This window comes from Mizuhopecten yessoensis, unplaced genomic scaffold (genome assembly GCF_002113885.1).
Source record: "Mizuhopecten yessoensis strain PY_sf001 unplaced genomic scaffold, ASM211388v2 scaffold3079, whole genome shotgun sequence".
NCBI lineage: Eukaryota > Metazoa > Mollusca > Bivalvia > Pectinida > Pectinidae > Mizuhopecten > Mizuhopecten yessoensis.
In genome coordinates, this window is record NW_018404865.1 from 237,546 (window position 1) to 256,384 (window position 18,839).

Below are 18,839 nucleotides of genomic sequence, written 5' to 3' on the forward strand. Positions count from 1 at the left end.
ACAGCATGCTTAGACTTCATAAAAGCGTTTGACACAGTCCCACATCTACGGCTCATCAGCAAATTAAAATCATATGGATTATCACCAGAAATCATCAAACAGGTGCAAAGTTTCATAACTAACCGGAAACGGCGAGTATTGGTGAACAGAGAACTGTCCAAATGGATGGAGGTAACAAGTGGTACCCCCAGAGAAGCGTTTGAGGGCCGCCTCTCTATGTAATGTATATCAACAACGTACTTGTTCGTTGATGATACTAAACTTTACAATTATAACGATAATATAAATCTACAGGATGATCTAGATCAACTCCAAAAATGGTCAGATCGATGATAAAATTCCATTCGGACAAATGCAAAGTTTTGCATTTAGAAAAGAAAACCAATACAACCATGTATATACAGACACCTAAAACGGAAGTCTCGAGTGTCACTCAAGAGAACAAAATAGAAGGATCTTGGAATTATAACTGACATCAACCACAATTTCAACGAACATATTTATGATGCGGTCCACAAAGCAAATAGAATGATGGGAGCCTTCCGATTTAGCCAATAACTGACCCCAAGGGAAGGAATGAAGGAAGGCCGTATAGGTCACTTTACAGATTGATGTTACAAAAATATTTTACAACAAAGGTGTTCATAGAAATTACATGTACGTTACCCAAACCGCACAATTTCCTCAAAGAATCCTAAAATAAGCCGGTACTTTTGAATTTCATGAGATCAATGGTTGTTAAGCCAAATTGCTTTGAAATCGACCCGGTTTAGGGAAGTCACTCATATATATATTTATCTAGTTGATGCTCTCAAAGCGGGTTTATGATAGTTGATTTTATTACAATTTTTACCATTGCATCGTGGCCGGTAAGTTTAACGATACGCAGGCCTCAAGAAAATCCTCCTGAGATATCAGCCGAGTCAAATGCTCAGAATAATCAACTGTTACCAATCACGGGGGAACTATTCTCTGGGGGAAACAAAGCGTTTAATTCTACAGGTATCTGTCATTTTTCATGGAAGCCAGCAAACGATGTGGGTGGTAGGGTGGTGGGGTGGATAGCGCACTTGCCTTTCACCAAGGCGGCCGGGGTTCGATTCCCCGATCGGACGTGAAAAGGTATGGGACCATCGGCTACTCCGGTTTCCTCCCACACAAAGACCCCTCGCGCGCTAAAATCCGGGCCATCAAGAGTGATTTATATAAGTTAACATAACTGGTTTCATAATTGTTGTAAAAGAAATAAAGTTTATATATTAACGATTTAGGCTAGCAATGCTAGCCATTCTTACTATTAACTAGTAGGACATGAAGAATAAAGTTTTAGTTAAATGATGTCTAAACGACAGTATGCAGGCTGACCCCGAGAAATTTCAGTCTATCAGTATAGAGAGAAAACCCTAGGAGCAAATAAGTTCACAAACTATTGGAGAACAACAAATTTCAGAAGAGAACATCGTGAAGCTGTTTAGGGCAGACATTTATAGTGACTTAAAGTTTCTCATTCACATATGAAATCTAAGAAGAAAGGCCTCTAAAAATTGTATGTGCTTAAAAGAATTAGAGATAAACTTACAAAAGTGGGCAAAGTCACTATGTCGTGTTTCAGTTTCAGTGTGTTAAGTAAACGCATCAATTATCTAGAAGTTTTACGATAAGTATAGGATTTACCTCCCTTGTCACACGTTTCAAGTAGATAGGTTTACTTTCACTTTCGGATTTCCCAGCATGCTCTTTGAGTAGAACAAGGAATATGGCGCCTGTACGGCAAACTTAGACAAGGTTTAAGAACCTAATAGGAAAATTAAGCCCCCCACAGAGTAAGTTTATTCCCCTCTCCATGATATTGTGAATTTATATTGTATGTAGATACGATTTCATCCATTTGGCTATGACCTATAATCGGATGTACTATCATAATGTCAGGTTTTGTGTGTAGACACATTTCGTTGTGCACGTTATGATAAAGTTCGAAACTTACCAATGTGATGTATGTAATAAGTTGTTTTGCCAAATAAGCAAAAAGGGAATGATAGTATGGCCTTAGAGACAAAGCATTATACCATGTTCATAAAGCATTGTATCATTTGTATGTAAACTTACATCATTCTTAAAATACATTCAGGACACAGTTATTATGCAATTCTATGTAGGATGTTTCGGAACCTTGATAGCATGTATTCATGGAATGTTTGGAATGTTAATGCGTATTTCAATATTTCTTAATACTTGTTTGTATTTGTATTTCAGCTTTCTACCTTCCCCAGGGAAGTTTGTAATGAGGAAAAAGAAAGGTGTTTTTGAAGAAAAACAAAGGTGTTGGCCATTACACACTATTTTCAAATCTTTTATTGTATTAGACTTTAACTTCTGCCTTCTATCCTGGCATTTTCATTATTATCAAATCAAATCAATAATAATAAGAAATTTATTGCCCCCGTTAGAGATCTTTTAATAAGAAATAACTTTCAATTCTTACATGTTTCACCAAATTTTTCACTGCATGTAGTACTACACCTGATTTCGTTTTATTGTTTCTTATAGTTAGAAACCACGTTTTATATAATTCCAGGAAGATATTTACAGTAAAGATACCTAAGGTAAATACCACTTTTGGTAGGAAGTCTTTTGGCTTTGAGGATGCTCAGGTGTGGAACAGGAACGTCAAACATAAAAAACTACAATGGATTGTGTAGACTGTTGCGCACCTGGGACGGTGGATCCTGCAAATTCGTTTTATGTTCCTGTACCATTTTAGTTCATTTTTGTTGTTGTTCTTTGCAACCAATATTGTTGTCTCCACTAACTGGTCCTCTAACCGGCTGAAGAAAGTGATTAAATATAGTTTTAGCATGCTGGACATGTTTTATCAACCCTGATTTGTTTTCCTTGACTTAAAAGTGTTTAGTTAATTGTCATGGATATTATTCTACCTGTGTCAAAGGGCAGACAAGGGCAAGCACCTATCATGTGACACACCATTTTAAATTGCTATTGTTTTATTACGTATTTTTATTTTGTACTTTCACTTGACGTCCATTTAAAAGAATACTTGGTGTGATACTAGTTTTATTAAATAATTTTAAGTGCGTGATTTGTCAACTTTGGTGTTATAGGTTAGGTAGATAGGTAGTTGCCTAACCTTCTGTCCTCTGACACACTCTTCGCATATATCATTTAATATTTTAGTGCTAAAGCCTGTATACATATACATATAGGATCTTAAATGAGTTTCCATTTCATATGAGATTTAGGAAACGAGTCTAAGATTTTTTCAATTTAGCGAGCCTCTGGATCGAGATGATTTTCCTTATTGAACCAAGATGGTAAATTACAGCCTGTGTATATGAATATATGGAGTATTGGTATTTTTTCGCCTCATATATCAATTATATTTACGAGATAAATATGGCATACGTGTTTTGACATTCAAAAACAAAGCTGACACTAACGTTGAAGTAGCGGTACCACAGTATACAACTTTGCAATATAAAAATCCGCCACAGAAACTGGTCACTGCTCAACATGGTGGAATAAGTTCTCACTGTAAAATAAAGAAAATGATTGCAAACTGACTTTCCAGTTAAAATTTAAAAACACTTTTGATCAATAATTTAGAGAGTATTGCTGTTTAATTTGCCTACACTCATTCATTCGACAAACTTCTCACCAGTGCTCAGTAACTGGACAAGCATTGCTACCAGTCTTTGTTACCTTCTTCAGAGTCGTCAGTTTGGTTTCAATTAAAGTCACTGCTGAAATTTCTGGCAATTACTATATTTAATACATGCTATTCATAGTATCATCTCATCTTTAGCGCGAATTGATTCCTCAAACCTCATATTAATTCGCAATCTGACGCCGTATGGCTGTTCTCGATCTCGCCTATTTCTTCCAAGGGGGCTGCTACAGTCGTTGGACGTGTGGCGTCGCAGCCGATAAGGTCCCATCCACCGCGAGTTACACTAGGGCTACCTAGTAGTCGAAGGACAGGTGTACATCGTACACTTAACACGTCAATATATCGGCATTGGACAGGCCGATTTTTATGCAGCTTTCGACATTTTTGTGTTTAGATCGTACAGAATAATAATATTTTCATTTCCTTTTTCGTTCAGGGTACGGTACACTTTAACGACTATGTTAATCACTTGGAATACCTAGTATGTGAACGGGTGCTGCAATTCAATAGTACAATTTCAAAACGTAAAGCTTGGTTTCATGTCATAATACTGTGATCAGTTTTCGAATATTGAATAAAAACAATCGTAACGCAAAAGTGCACCACGAAAGTGTAATGTGGAACAGAAACGAAGTGTAAATGTTTCAAATGTAACTGGTCGCATTCAATCAAAGTAGGGACGGGCTGAAAAGAACAAGACAATACCGAAGTGTCAAGAAAAGCATAATTTAAACTCAACATCGATCAAACTACGGCAATATGTAAACAAACAACCGATTCTGTTTATACGGAAAAGTACAGGGATAATCAGACCAGGAGTTCAAGAGGGGTCATTGTGTTCTGCATCGTTAGTGACACCGACAATGTAAACAAAGGTCAAACAAAGTAATGCCACTTCCTCGCATCGAGAATCCGGATATTGACAACAAAAGTATGAGGCACACTACTGAACCTTATCAACACATCAACATTTATTTAACCCAGAGAAATAGCATCTTTCTCTACGATATCCTGTTGGCGACCATAACCCTTGTCTATAGTATTCATCAGCCTGCACTTTTGGAACTCCGTGTTGTACGTTTGTCTGTCAGCAATCAACATCTATCACAAAAGGCCGATACTAATAACACAATCCTGAAGATCGAATCAACAGCGACATGTTAACAAAATAGTAGGGGAGCAATAGTGATACTTTCAAGAAAGTAAAGTTCATGATCATAAATTTTCTTTGTTTGTCATGCTGTAAGTAAAGATCGAGAAAATGCGACTGACGTAGAAGAGTCTGTAGTTTCCTCGAATTCAAAATCAAGGAGGTTTCTACGATCTATGCAGTCAGTAAATGTCTGGTTATTAAAGACAGCACATCGTCGATATAACAGGATGGGAAAATGAAGGAAAGACTAAGTTTTTTCCTAACGAACCGTGATAGAATTAACAATACAATTCATTCACCTTCGTGTGACAAACACAAAACATCAGTAAGAAGAGGGGCACAGTTTGTTTCCTTTTGTTGTCGTTTTCACAAATTATACTCAAAACATCTACAACCATATAGATATACAGTTGTGGGATCGCACAACGTTACACGATGTGCGGTGTGCANTATCGCACAACGTTACACGATATGCGGTGTGCGCATGATGTGTGCACGGTGTGTAAACGGTGTGTGCACGAAGGGCGAACGATAAAAAGGTGGACGATCATTGCTTGGGCACATCTGTGCGCACGATGGACGGACGTTGTGCGATAATAATTGTGGTTGGTGTAAATTGAGGAATGCCTTAACAATTTATACGGTTTCGTGTTTAAACATATAAACTTGATGTTTACGTATGTTTCTATTCTAGCAACATCTATAAACTTATCTTTCTGTCTATACATTCTTATATTTAGAAATTTAGTTTTCTGTGTTTTTAAACAAACTTAATTGACACATGTTAAATTACAACAAAATCCCGTATACAGGTAAACATAACCACTTTGAACATGTACCTGGACCGTAGTTTTCTCCCCGCCTGGGGCACTTACGTTACTCGTCGGGTGAGGCCGGAAAATGTGAAAATTCAGGTGAAGGGGAACTATAGGCAAACGAATGCAAATAACAAATACTATCCATTACGGTCAAACGGTATCGCATATCAGCTCTGTGTGTCAGGCACTGGTCAGGTAAAATTCCGGACACTCATAAAATTGCTATTTACCTGTTCTGTTACCTTGTAGCCAAACCCATTCTTGACAGCCTAACGGTCGCTGTAATACTGTGTAACACGCATTGTGAAATTGTATAATCTTGATTATTGTGATGAGAAATTACAGATATATACACAGTGTACATTATCGCATACAAGCCTTCCGTATTTTTGTCATTCCGTAATTTTGATCTACAAATGATACCAAATCGCACAATTGTGCGGAGAGAAGCACACAACGGTGCGAACGATTGCTAAATCGCACATTTGTGCGCACCATGTGTGGACGATGTGCGTACGGTGTGTGAACGATGTATGCACGGTGTGCGCACGCTATTTTTGGTGCGTTGTGCGGTCCCACAACTGTATATGACCATCTCATGATAACAGAACAAAGGTATTCCGTCTTTATGTAAAAAAGATCAACAAAATTAAAAAAAAAACGAATTCTGTTCATTCCAGTAGCTCATATAGGTCATCGCGTTTAGTTTGGACAAACTATGTTTTGTTATATTTTCGATTTCAGGATTTAATATATAAACATAATGCAGGATTTAGGACAACAAATATGTTATTTAATTCTAGGGACTTCCCTAGAGCAGTTGTTATTTCACCTAATAATCTTTTCGAAATTTCTGCTTTAAATACGATGTTAAACGACGTCTCTCTCTGCAACATGCGTTCTTTTGTTTCAAAGTGGGTTTGTCGTATTTGTCGTAACACATATTGACTAGTGCAGTACTTAATGTGAAAGTGATAAAACCAATCATTGCATTATGGGAATTATTTGTTAAGTACTTCCTTTGAAATAGTAATAGTATGCATGAAATGCAAAAAAAACTAAGCAAAAATGACCACCTGCAACATCTATCTAGCACTTTTTCATAATTAGCGATAACACACTTTTCAAAATGTTGTTTTTAAGATGAGTGTCTAAATGAAACAACGTGAACCTTCATATTAAATGTGGGAAAGACACCTCAAATACTTTCTGAGACAAAAAACGATAGCAAACTTTTACTTTCAAAATGCAAGATGGCGTACTGTCACCGTTTTTGCTAATTTCATCAGTTGGGAGATCAAACAAGCACAATCAAAGACCATGGGACACGTGCACACCTACATTGTACTGAATAAGACACGTGCACACCTACAGTGTACTAATCCCGTACTGATTCGTAGCAATAACAAACCTTAACTGTCAAAATCCAAGATGTCCGCCTCTCGGCCATTTTGTTAATCCGATCAGTCTAACAAATGAACACGCACAACAAGAGATCTAAGTTAACTTACAAGAATGTACATGTTATAATTAAAAAGTATCCCTCCATAATTTTGTAGTAGTCCGCCTGTCGGACATGTTATTAATGTGTTCAGTCCGATCTGACAATGTAAACTTCACTGGAAATTTTGACGCTGAAGCTGACGCCGTTGCGCAGTGTCTAAGACTGAGAGTGTCTGGCATTTTGTAGTACCATGAACATAAGTGAAAACAAGGATCGAACAAAATATTCGATATTACTTTATTTATATTCTTCAAATAGATTAGTTATTGAAAAAGACACCGAAATAAACTCACTTTTTCACCGATACTGGCTAAATCTTCCAGAAGTTATCGGACAAACTCTTGCATAAGAATCGATCACATGGCCGTCACATGACCGCTGCCGCTGCTCGAGAGTTTACCGATCGATCAATAAAAGTGAGGTTTTGAGTAATTTCCGTAATTTCATTTCTTATGCCTCTATAGATATGAAAACACTGCTGGTTCATCAATAAAAAGGTTATTCCTTGAAAGATGGATATAATGCTTCACTTTTGCTGATTGCCCCTGTGTTCCTGACATAAATTCATAAAAAAAAATGGAACCTTAAGTATAGCTATCAACTCTGTCTATCAATGTTATAGTAGTTTTCTCATTTCATTTGGGTTATTCAGTCCAACAAAACTAATTCTTATGAAATATAATGCCGGTGACACCTGGTCGCCGGTCTTACTGACCACTGACTATAAAATATGCACACATAGTCAGCTACGCGCTATGGTTGTCGCCGGTCTATCTGACCACTGACTATGAAACATGCACACATAGACTACTGTGACCAATGCCACACTCAAGCCTCCGTACGAAGTTAACACCTTACGAGCCCGACTACCTATAACTCCAGTATTGGTTGCTTATAACCTAGTCGCTGACCACAGATCGTCAACACTAGCTGTGTCACTGACCTAATTGTCGAATGTGTCGCTAACTAATCAGCTTCTGCCAAACACTCTATATTATATCTAAAGACGAGCTACTGTTCGTGGATCTAGGCGAAGACCATAGTCACTTCTATTTATCCCCTATAACCTAGTCTTGATCCCTGACGTCTTTGGAGAATGCCACTTGACGGGCCTGCTACTATTTCTGGTTTCTATAGATTGAATGGCCGACAGTTGGTTTAGTTTGGAGAATGACACTTAACGCTAACCCTATAGCTATTAGCTCACTGGAGTACATAGAACAGTTGTCCAATGATCTTCGATATCTCAGAGAGACGTCTGTCGATTGATTGATTGATTGATTGATTGATTTTACGTCCGCTTCACTACCGAGTAGTTCGATTATCCAGCTTAACGTTGCCTTATCCTAACACTTGTCGTATATCAGCACCAAGTTTGGACCGGTAGTAAGGTAGAAAGCCGCCAATATGTTATAGTTTGGTTATAACATTGATGGGAGCTGGAGGGGTTGGAGATTGAAAGAAGTGGTGGGTATCTAAGAAATGTGCCGATGGATTTATGGGCTTTATCGAGTGCTAGTTGTATGGACCGGAGTGGTGTTGGAGATCATTTGGGGGAGGGGGGATTGATTGGATGTGGGAGGATACTTGGGGGTTGGCGTTTTTACTTTGATGTGTATGTGCTCATGTCTACATACATTGTGTATATATTATGTTTTATTAGTTATAATATCGCTGTGTTATTTGTTTAATAAAATTCGTTTGAGTATTTTGATTTATGGTATATTATTAATATTTCCCCTATTAACTGTGTTAGATAAACAGATATTGATTATAAGTTCAAGATTCGCTTATCCCGTTATTCCTACCTAACTAAACCCTTTATAAATATATTTGTGTTTTAATTCTTAACTATACTTTGAAGCTTAAGTATTTGTTTTTAATAGTTATTGATATTTTTATTCAAATATTGGAACTACCCAATGTTTTGTGACAAATAATTAAATCTCGTTGTATCAACTTAGATTTAAGAGGACTTATTTGTATGTGTATCTTAAACAGTTCATGGAAGCAGAATTATATTTTAGGAAAAGGAAAGGGAGAAATCATTTATTTCCTTGGAAAAGACTTGGGATCGCTGTGGGATAGGAGATAGTTCTTGGAACGGAACTCCCCGCCTGAGGTCGGAACAAAGACGTTGCAGCACTCCCTCGTCTATCTAAAGAGTAAAACCCTTTATAAATATATTTGTGTTTTAATTCTCAACTATACTTTGAAGTTTAATTATTTTGTTTTTTTAATAGTTATTGAAATAACACTTGACCTATATACCTAATTCCAACAGATGGTATAGTCCTCTCCCAACTGACAGGGTGATCACCACACCGTGATATTAGAACATTAAGATTAGGTAGAGTCAGTCCGGTGAGCCTTGGCCACTGACTTGACCTTACTAATATATTGTATAGACAATAGAGGATTAACCCCCTATTGTTTAGAGTATAAGTAGTGGACTCCTTGTTTGGGCAACACCCTTAGGCATATATAGATATTCAAACTGCTAGCAAAGTGAAGTCATAGAAAATCATAGTTCAAAGGATGGTTGATATTAGAAGGAAATCCCATATGAAATAAAGGAAAATCTTCAAAAACCTTGGTCAAGATTATGTTCGGACACAGGAAAAAGGGTGTTGCCCGGGAAACTAGGGCAACACCCGTGGGTCCGCCACTGTTAAGTACGGACGTTCTTGTATTGTTTTTTGTTTCCATTGATTGTAGTGAGGATAGAGTGTCTGTGAGAATTACCGCCCAGGTTTTTCTTGGTCAATAATTATAAGTGCTAGACCAATGGCTATTAACTCGCTTGTATATACAGAACAGAACAGTTATCTGTTAGTCTTACGGATATTGCTATATTGTTTTTTCATGAGTAGATCCCTAGTCCTACTCTTTTGTTGTCAGGGTTTTGAGACCCGTCTGTATACTATTTAGGTAGGTTTTTGTATTTATCATCGTTATAGATAAAGCTATGACCTTTGTTAGCTGCCATTGGGTTTTCTTATTTATTTGTCGCGTTCAAAATATCTTTGCTAATATCTGGTTGTCCTAGTACTGTAACCATGGTGGTGTGGATTAGGGGAAATTTCTTCTATTTGAATGTTGTTTTAATTTTTTGTTCTTTTATTAAAGCATTAGTCACGTGACTAAATGGTATTTTTTATGACCATCTAATTTATTTCTATATTTGGTGTCCTTGGCGTCTTCTACTATTCGATTGAACGGGAAAGTCTTATCCTAATGTTTGGGTTCTAGCCCAATATTTGAGAATTAAGTTATCTCTTCTTAACTTTAGTGGTGATTCACCGCTTTCTGCTACTAGACTAATTGATGGAGTATTTTTAATTGCTCCCAGTGCTATTCTTTAGGCTTTATGATGGATTATGTGTTTTCAATGCGTTATCGGAGGCTGAATTATATATTTTGCATCCGTAATCTATTTTTGACCTAATTAAAGCTTTATAGAGTGTGAGAAGTTTATTTTTGTTTGATCCTAATTTATTCCCGATACGAATACTAGTGCGTTTAGTGCCCTTTTACAGCTTCCTTTTATATTATTAACATGTGGGACCCATACCAGTTTTTGGTCGAATATCATTCCTAGGCATCTCGTTTGTTTTACATATTGTATTTTTTTATTACCGAGATAGAGATCTGGCTGTTTATTTCTTCTAGAAAATGACATGGCTACCGTTTTTTTTTTAGAGATGTTGAAGCCCCATTTATCAGCCCATTCTTGTATGGAATCTAATGTTCTCTGAATTATTCTACCATTATCTGTTATATTTACTGTAGTTACTGTCTCTCCTCGCTTCTTTTTCTACCCAATCTATGAGCAACCTGTGCTAGTGTTGTGTATGAATTGCATACGTATGAAAGCGATTTACTGTAGCGTGCCATCAATACACAACACAAACTGGTAACACGTACGGTCCTGATTGATTGACAGGTACTCTATTTGAACTACATATATACGTCTAAGGTTTACCTGACACGCCCTTTTCTAATTCCCAAATGAGTCTCCTGTCGTTTGTCGGCGGTTGGCTCTTTGGTTTCGATGTTGTGTAATTACACTTAACTGATATTGACAACCAATTAGCGACCTTAAGGGCAGTAACAGAAACACTAGGATATGTCTCAACATGTTTACGAGGCACAGTAGTCTAGTGGTAGGACGCCGTGCCCGTGACCGACGTGTTGCGGGTTCGAGTCACGACACAGCACTGTGTTGTATCTTTGAGCAAGATAATTTACTCCGCTTGTTCCAGTCTACTCGGCTGTAAATGACTACGGGGTTGGGCAGTGCTATAATTGTAGAATGCTAGATGTGAGCGCCGCAATGGCAGCACCGGCTATAACCATTGATAATATTCTGTGAACCGCTTTGAGAAGATCTACGAACTAGGTTGTGATGAAGCTGTATATAATCAATAATGCATAAAATCCCAACAAACTTTACATCATTCTCAAACCCATATGATAAGATAAAACACGTTGACACTAGGGACCAAAGAAAAAGGTTTATATTTGTATTTATTTAAAAATACACTTACAAATATTATAACCGAGTATCAACATACAATACAGAATAGATATTAAATATAATTGAGACAGAATTTGTTTCGATATTTTTTTATTTATGTGTTTTTAAGCGCATTTGCATTACGAGGAACACATGTTGATAACAACACTTAGAAGAAACTTGTCAAGATCCAAATAAAGTCCTTGTTGTTGGAACCAATCGCCCTTCATGGACATGGCACGTTTACAGCATGGTCGCATACCTTCATAGTGGGGTCATAATGGGTTGTTGCTGGACACTGCATGAGGTGTGTGATTTGTTCGTCACAAACGTAATAAGACGTACATTCTGTCGGATTGGCGTATGAACCATCTGCGCGTCCCACGCAGGTGAAAGGACTGTCTGTAATACAGCATTCAAATAGAAATACAATATCAGCAATTGCAACAATAACGACTAGTTTAATGATACACTCTTTGTATGTATCCGAATATCTGTAAGAATGTACGATTTCTTTCCCCTTTTCATTTTAAGGAAAACATCACTGTATTAACATTCGAAAACAAAATATATTTTAATATGTTTTATTTTTTTAATCGCAATAGCATTACATTAAACAATGTATATAGTGCTTCTTATGTTATAGCGGTGACAACCTGAAACTGCTTTATATGATATTCTATCTACATTTAACAACGTATCAAATACTTCTGAGAACATAGCAAGGACAAACTGGAACTGTAAAATATGAATTAATATGAAAACACATTTGCAATAAGTATTATTGTTGACGTATATATCAAAACCAGACTTGTTTTTTCAAATACAAATGCGCTATTCATGCATTTAATCATATAATTTTGTATGGAATGATTCATTCATAATTGTGGAATATGTTTTTACTCTTCTTTCTGTACCTACCTAATTTTTCAAGCGAGACACAGAGAGAGAGAGATAGAGAGTGCACGTTTAGTGGTCACCTATTAATGTTTTATGACTAAAACAGAGTACCAATTACAATAGCAGTATATCCTGACAAACGCGTAGTGTATATTTTGTATTCAAAGGTAAATTCTATATTTTACATTGCAGCATACCTAATTACTGCTTCAAAAGGGCGGAAATAAGTATAGTAATGTTTGGCATCATATGATGTTACATTTGATAAGACGGATTGTCCCCATTTTGAATCGGCCCCACAACATAAGTTTGTCGTTTCCCGCCACTATTAGGCGATAGATGCTTACACATATGTTATCATTTAGTTGGTAGTTACGTAAATACCTAGGAGTATGATGTACATATGCACTAAAATAATCATTTTTGTTTACCAGAAAAAAACATTCGGACAGTTGCACCCGTATGTTTGTGAAACAAAACAAACCTTAAAGAATAGAAAATGTCGCGAAATGTATTTAGTCATTATATTTGTCTATTCTATTAATTAACTATTTAATCAATTTGGAGTGTGGTGGAGGGGGGGGGGGGGGGGGGTCGAATGTTGTTGTTTTGTTCTATCCGTTACAACACAATGTACTTACTGCAAGATGGTAAGTCGCTAGTGTTTTCACATCGTTTTTTAGAGTCATCCCATAAGGTGGAGGCCGGACAGTCGAACACATGTGCTATTCCATTGCTGCATTTGATGTGCTCGTAGCAATCCATTGGGTGACGATAATCACCATTTGCTTTCATACTGCAAAAACCTTCGAATGGAAAATCATTAATTGAATAGAAAATGATGTTACTATAAAAGAAATGAGAAAAAAACAACATGCAATGCATGGAAAATAAGCGACAAGAGATAACATGTATATGCTAGCTTTTGTAAACCCACATTGACGCATTTTCTTTGGTCTTTGCCTTTGAATAAACTCCTAGTTTCTAGTTACGTAACATTCAAGTGTAAAAATGCACATTTTTGAACTGATTCTGATCAAATCAGTCGATTATTAACATTAGATTCCTGGACATTACGTTTATATACACGGTAGCATTTGTTCACAAAGGACACTGAATTCTTTACGTTTCAATGAAATCATTGATTGAATGCCGTACATTAACCGAAGATAAGTGTCGTGCCAATAGAAAGTTGCTACGTAGTGATTAGTAAAAAGTAAACTCCGATCAGCAAAAGCAACATACAAAACTGAGTAGAATGATTAACCAATGGAATGTATCAGCGTCAAAACACAAAGACTAAAATACCAACAAGAACCAATGGTACAAAACCAAGACATATTACTAAGACAGAGGTACTCACTTCCTGGTGCGGGGGTTCCAGAAACAGTCATCAACGAGCCTGTGAAAATATCAAACACGAAATGAAAATTTGCATTATAACAAACTTTTCACAATTATTTATATAGGTCCATGTTTATCGAATGTCCAAATGTCCTTATTAAGCATTGGGGTTCTTTGATAAAATTATTAATAATGATGGGTTGAAAGAACTGTCGAACTATAGTTTTATCCGGAATGACTTTTCGAAGAGATAAATGTATATAAGAAAAACATACAGTGGTATTTTCTTATGTTTTGCAGTGGGACAGGGATACATACAATTATGCAATGTGCAGACAATCTACAAATTAAGTACACATTGTATTTCAAAATATGTATACCTCTTGTCTTTTTTATGTCAATTCGTTAAGTATTCTGCAGTTTAAGTAATGATATTGATATTAGGTTACTATATTATTTTTGTTTATTTATTTATCTTTCTGAAATGGAGTCGCACAGCTAACTACCATATCAAAGTGTTTCGTCCTTTCAAGCTGGTTTCCTATCTTATTCGACATTCATGCAATTACTGCAGCTTCACATTCCAGAGCCTATGCACCGCTTCTATACATTATTCTTCCGCGATGACGCGTCAGAAAATTTGAATTTATCAACAGAAAATAAATATGACATTTAAAATATATATTTTTTGTTATGTTTCTGCATAATTTGGCATAATTTGAACTATCAACGTACACCAGCATGTTGTATGGTACTCCTTCAATGACGGGCTATATTTTTTAAACTACGTCAATACGTAGACTTGCACAAGCTCCTGAACCTGGGACAAACTATCGGAATGAACTTTACTAGTTCTAATTATTGAAAAAACACACGTTGATTGAAATATATAATGGGTTTTTTCCACCAAAAAAAAGTAAAAAATAGTAAGTAGTTGTTACTTTAGCATCCTAAAAGTAATATTCGCAATTCTTAATAGCGAGTGCATTGTTCGCTGCAGTTTCATTGTCGTGATTGTTTTTAGCTATTTGGATACCGCTGATTGAAGAATTTTCCTATTATATTTTTAACGAATAGGGATACAATTGTATTTAGAATACGCGGCTATATATATATATGTGTGTGTTAGTTTGGTCAGGAAATAAACTACTTTTCTGCTTTGAGTGAAAAATATAAAACATAGTTGAATTCCTCCTACTTTGACTCGTTTCCAATCTTTTCGATGTGATTTTTCAATGTTCCTATGCAGGTACCAGTAAGCATTGCTAGTTAGCAGTAGTTGTTGCAACTGATAGATTTGCCGATGGAGACTGTTTTTTTAATCATCTATTACACGTTTGATCCGTTTTATTTAATAAATAGTGTTATATGCATGAAGAAAAACAATAAGTATCGACAACACTTTCTGATATGGCATTTGGCTGTTTGACTGCATAATGTGATCCACGTAGTTTGCGATTTTTAACGGGGGTTGACACAAGAGGCAGAATGGTTAGCTGGAGGGAGAATTTCTAGGACAGTACATGACTTGTCAGATCCGCTAGCAACCGTGAACTTATACTATTTTGTTGATTGATCGTTTTTGGTTGCTTTAACAAATTGTGATGTAGCTGCAATGAAAATGTAAAATATCGTACAAGTGGTTTCTTAAAAACAAATCAAAAGTTATCTCCCTTCACAAAATCTCGAAAATATGTATTCATAGGCGCAATGTTAGTCTGGTCAAATTCATCGGCAAATGAAACAGGTTACATTCGGCAGTTACATTGAGTCTTACTTGAGTAGGAAATGCTATATTAATCACTGAAAGAAGAAGAGTTAGGTTTTGTACAAACGTTAGTTGAGTGATAATAACGAAACAAACAAAAACATCAATAACTTACCGAGAGTGTATAAACAACAGGCAATCACAAAGGCTTTTGACGTAAACATTCTGATTCAGCAAGGGTGGGATCAAACTTTCAGTATCAGAGTTTATCGTCCAGGACGTGAGATGTGGAATGACATTGAGGTACTCGAGTTCATATATATACGCTTAAGATTGACCGGACACTCCCCTTATTCAAATGCCTACGGTGATTGGCAATTAGGTTTCGGGCAGGACCGCGTAGTGACAAACAACTTATATCACCAATTCATTAACCATCGTTATTGCATTAATGGAAAAACTAGAATATGTTTCAACATGTCATCATCGAAGCCTTAATTGCCAAGTTTTCCAAGTTTTATTTTTACACTCACGCAACACGTATACGTGCGTAACAAGAGGGCACATAATACATAGTATACATTGATGGACATAGTCCTCACATAATATGACACATGATACAATTCATACAATAACAACCCATTTCAATAATTCTTTTAGCTAAATTATTTTAGATATTAAGTAGCTTCATTACTCTTTGTATAAATTTACTTCCTTTTGTTAAGAGTACCGTGTTACAAATTGATAACATTCCTTTCATTTTGATATAAGTTGGGTTGACATAATAATAATTTGGTATATAAAGTTGTCTAAGATGCCGATGTGCACTATTTAAACAACAATGCCAATATTTCAATTTCAAAACATACAGAGGATAATATAACTATTTTTCGGTATGACCAAGTATATTTCACTAATGTTGTCTTAATATTAATATCATATCTTTCACGATTTCGGTATAACTGAAGATTCTGTTATATATTCTGTTTATTGCCTCTTTTTTGACAAAACCTACCTCAGAACGCAACGCGACACATCAAGCTGATAATACTTTATCTGGATCCTGACTAACTTGTCTAGATAATCCTGCGCGATAATATCTAGTTATATCTGCATTTGTTTATAACTTAATGTAGGTAATAAAGTAGGTATTTTAATTCGTTTTGTTAAAGGAGTTGCCAAATTACTATAAATTATTTTTGTTTAATAAAAGCCCTGTCATATCCACTCGAATCACAACATGTTGCTGAAACTTTGACACGCAGAATCAAAAAGGGTGGGAACAACAATGTTAACCACGTATCCTGATAATATCAACTCGTATCACTATCACTGTCAGAGAGATTACAATGATTCTTTTTTTTCCGCTTTTTGCCAGTCACTTAGTTTAATAAGGACTTTGGAACGCTGACACCTTTTTTATTTGCCTTAAGTTTCCATCGATCAAATATAAGATATAAAATACAAGAACATTCATTTAACGTCGCATACCAGAAACGTGCAAACATTAGTTCGATAGAGCTATTTCTGTAACAAATATGGGTATAATAATAAAACAAATAAAAGTACATGGCATGCATACAAATAAAGGCCTACAGAAATTAAATAGGGGTTAATCTAACTACTATACACTTTGGCTGCATATGATCAGTTGGCGTAAGTATAACTTTTTTTATCAAATAATGTCCTGTATTATCCAATAAATAAACCCATGTGATTTTTTTTGCGTATTAACCCATGTAATATGACATATCAGCCCTGTGATTGGTTGTAAATTTCATTTGTTTCAATTGTGACGTTACGCCTAGGACACGTACATGACGTCACAAACTTATGCACTTGAGTCAAAATGGCAGCTTTTTACATTCAAGGCTGCATGAAATTTGTCGTTTTACACGAATAAATTCCACATATCTTGATTATAAGAAAGAAAAAAATCTTACACTCGTTTTCATTTCCTATGAAATTGATGAAACTCGTCACGAATTTTTCATTTGAGCTCGCCAGTGGCTCGCTAAATTGAAAATTTCTAAGACTCGTTTCCTTAATCTAATATTAAATGGAAAGTCATGTAAGATCCTATATGTAAACAGGCTTTAGCACTAAAATATTAAATGATATATGCGAAGAGTGTGTCAGAGGACAGGAGGTTAGGCAACTACCTATCTACCTAACCTTTAACACCAAAGTTGACAAATCACGCACTTAAAATTATTTAATAAAACTAGTATCACACCAAGTATTCTTTTAAATGGACGTCAAGTGAAAGTACGAAATAAAAATACGTAGTAAAACTATAGCAATTTAAAATGGTTTGTCACATCACAGGTGGTTGCCCCTGCCTGCCCTTTGACACTGGTAGAACAACATCCATGACAATTAACTAATCACTTTTAAGTCGAGGAAAATGACACAGGGTTGATAAAACATGTCCAGCATGCTAAAACTATATTTAAACACTTTCTTCAGAGGACCAGTTAGAGGAGACAACAATATAGGGACCACGGAACCAATTCAAAAATAGATTGTGGGTTTTTCATTTAAAAGCAAGGTGAATGCCTCGGGGCCTGCTGGTTGGATATTAAGGTGGCAGAAGTTTCAAAAGTTTTATGTGTGGGTTGAGCAATATATATAGATGTAATATGTATAAAAAAAAGAAAAAAAAATTCAAGTCTGGTTTTGTCTGGGTGAATTTATTAAGTGTGTAATTTGTTGTAAATTTTGTTCGATTTTTGGTGCCGAATTCAATACAAGATGGCAGCCCCCATATAAAAAAAAAGTTCAAATTGGCAGAATTTTGAAATATTTTTTTTACAGTTGTGTGAGATGCTATTCTTCAAAATGAGGTCAGGTAAACCAGTGTGGATAACCCCATTTAACCAGGACAGTGGTAAACGTTAACACTATCGTCTAAGGAAAATCATTTGGTTCCGCGGTCCCTATTAGTTGCAAAGAACAACAACAAAAATGAACTAAAATGGTACAGGAACATAAAACGAATTTGCAGGATCCACCGTCCCAGGTGCGCAACAGTCTTCACAATCCATTGTAGTTTTTTATGTTTGACGTTCCTGTTCCACACGTGAGCATCCTCAAAGCCAAAAGACTTCCTACCAAAAGTGGTGGTATTTACCTTAGGTATCTTTACTGTCAATATCTTCCTGGAATTATATAAAACGTGGTTTCTAACTATAAGAAACAATAAAAC

General features: G+C 36.0%; 1 protein-coding gene and 1 long non-coding RNA gene across 2 annotated transcripts; one reads left to right on the forward strand and one right to left on the reverse strand.

Moving 5' to 3' along the window:
• The first annotated feature begins 1,758 nt into the window (after positions 1 to 1,758).
• LOC110446949 lies at positions 1,759 to 2,820 on the forward strand. Its single transcript, XR_002462522.1, has 3 exons — positions 1,759 to 1,823; positions 2,254 to 2,319; positions 2,576 to 2,820. It is a non-coding gene; the product is annotated as an uncharacterized LOC110446949 (long non-coding RNA).
• Positions 2,821 to 11,773: 8,953 nt separating this feature from the next.
• Positions 11,774 to 15,919, reverse strand: LOC110446935 (peritrophin-1-like). Its single transcript, XM_021492280.1, has 4 exons — positions 15,807 to 15,919; positions 13,943 to 13,981; positions 13,221 to 13,385; positions 11,774 to 12,081 (listed from the first exon to the last, which is right to left on the reverse strand). Exons 1-4 carry the CDS (start codon positions 15,853 to 15,855, stop codon positions 11,906 to 11,908), a joined length of 429 nt encoding a protein of 142 aa, XP_021347955.1. The 5' UTR covers positions 15,856 to 15,919; the 3' UTR covers positions 11,774 to 11,905.
• Positions 15,920 to 18,839: the final 2,920 nt, after the last annotated feature.

What these genes read in the sequence shown, in the direction of transcription:
- LOC110446935 (XM_021492280.1), bottom strand. Translation starts at nt 15,855, where the DNA reads ATGTTTACGTCAAAAGCCTTTGTGATTGCCTGTTGTTTATACACTCTC. An exon ending in TGGAACCCCCGCACCAGGAA is followed by an intron (nt 13,386 to 13,942) that starts GTGAGTACCTCT and finishes TTCCATTCGAAG; the next exon opens with GTTTTTGCAGTATGAAAGCA. An exon ending in TAGCGACTTACCATCTTGCA is followed by an intron (nt 12,082 to 13,220) that starts GTAAGTACATTG and finishes GCTGTATTACAG; the next exon opens with ACAGTCCTTTCACCTGCGTG.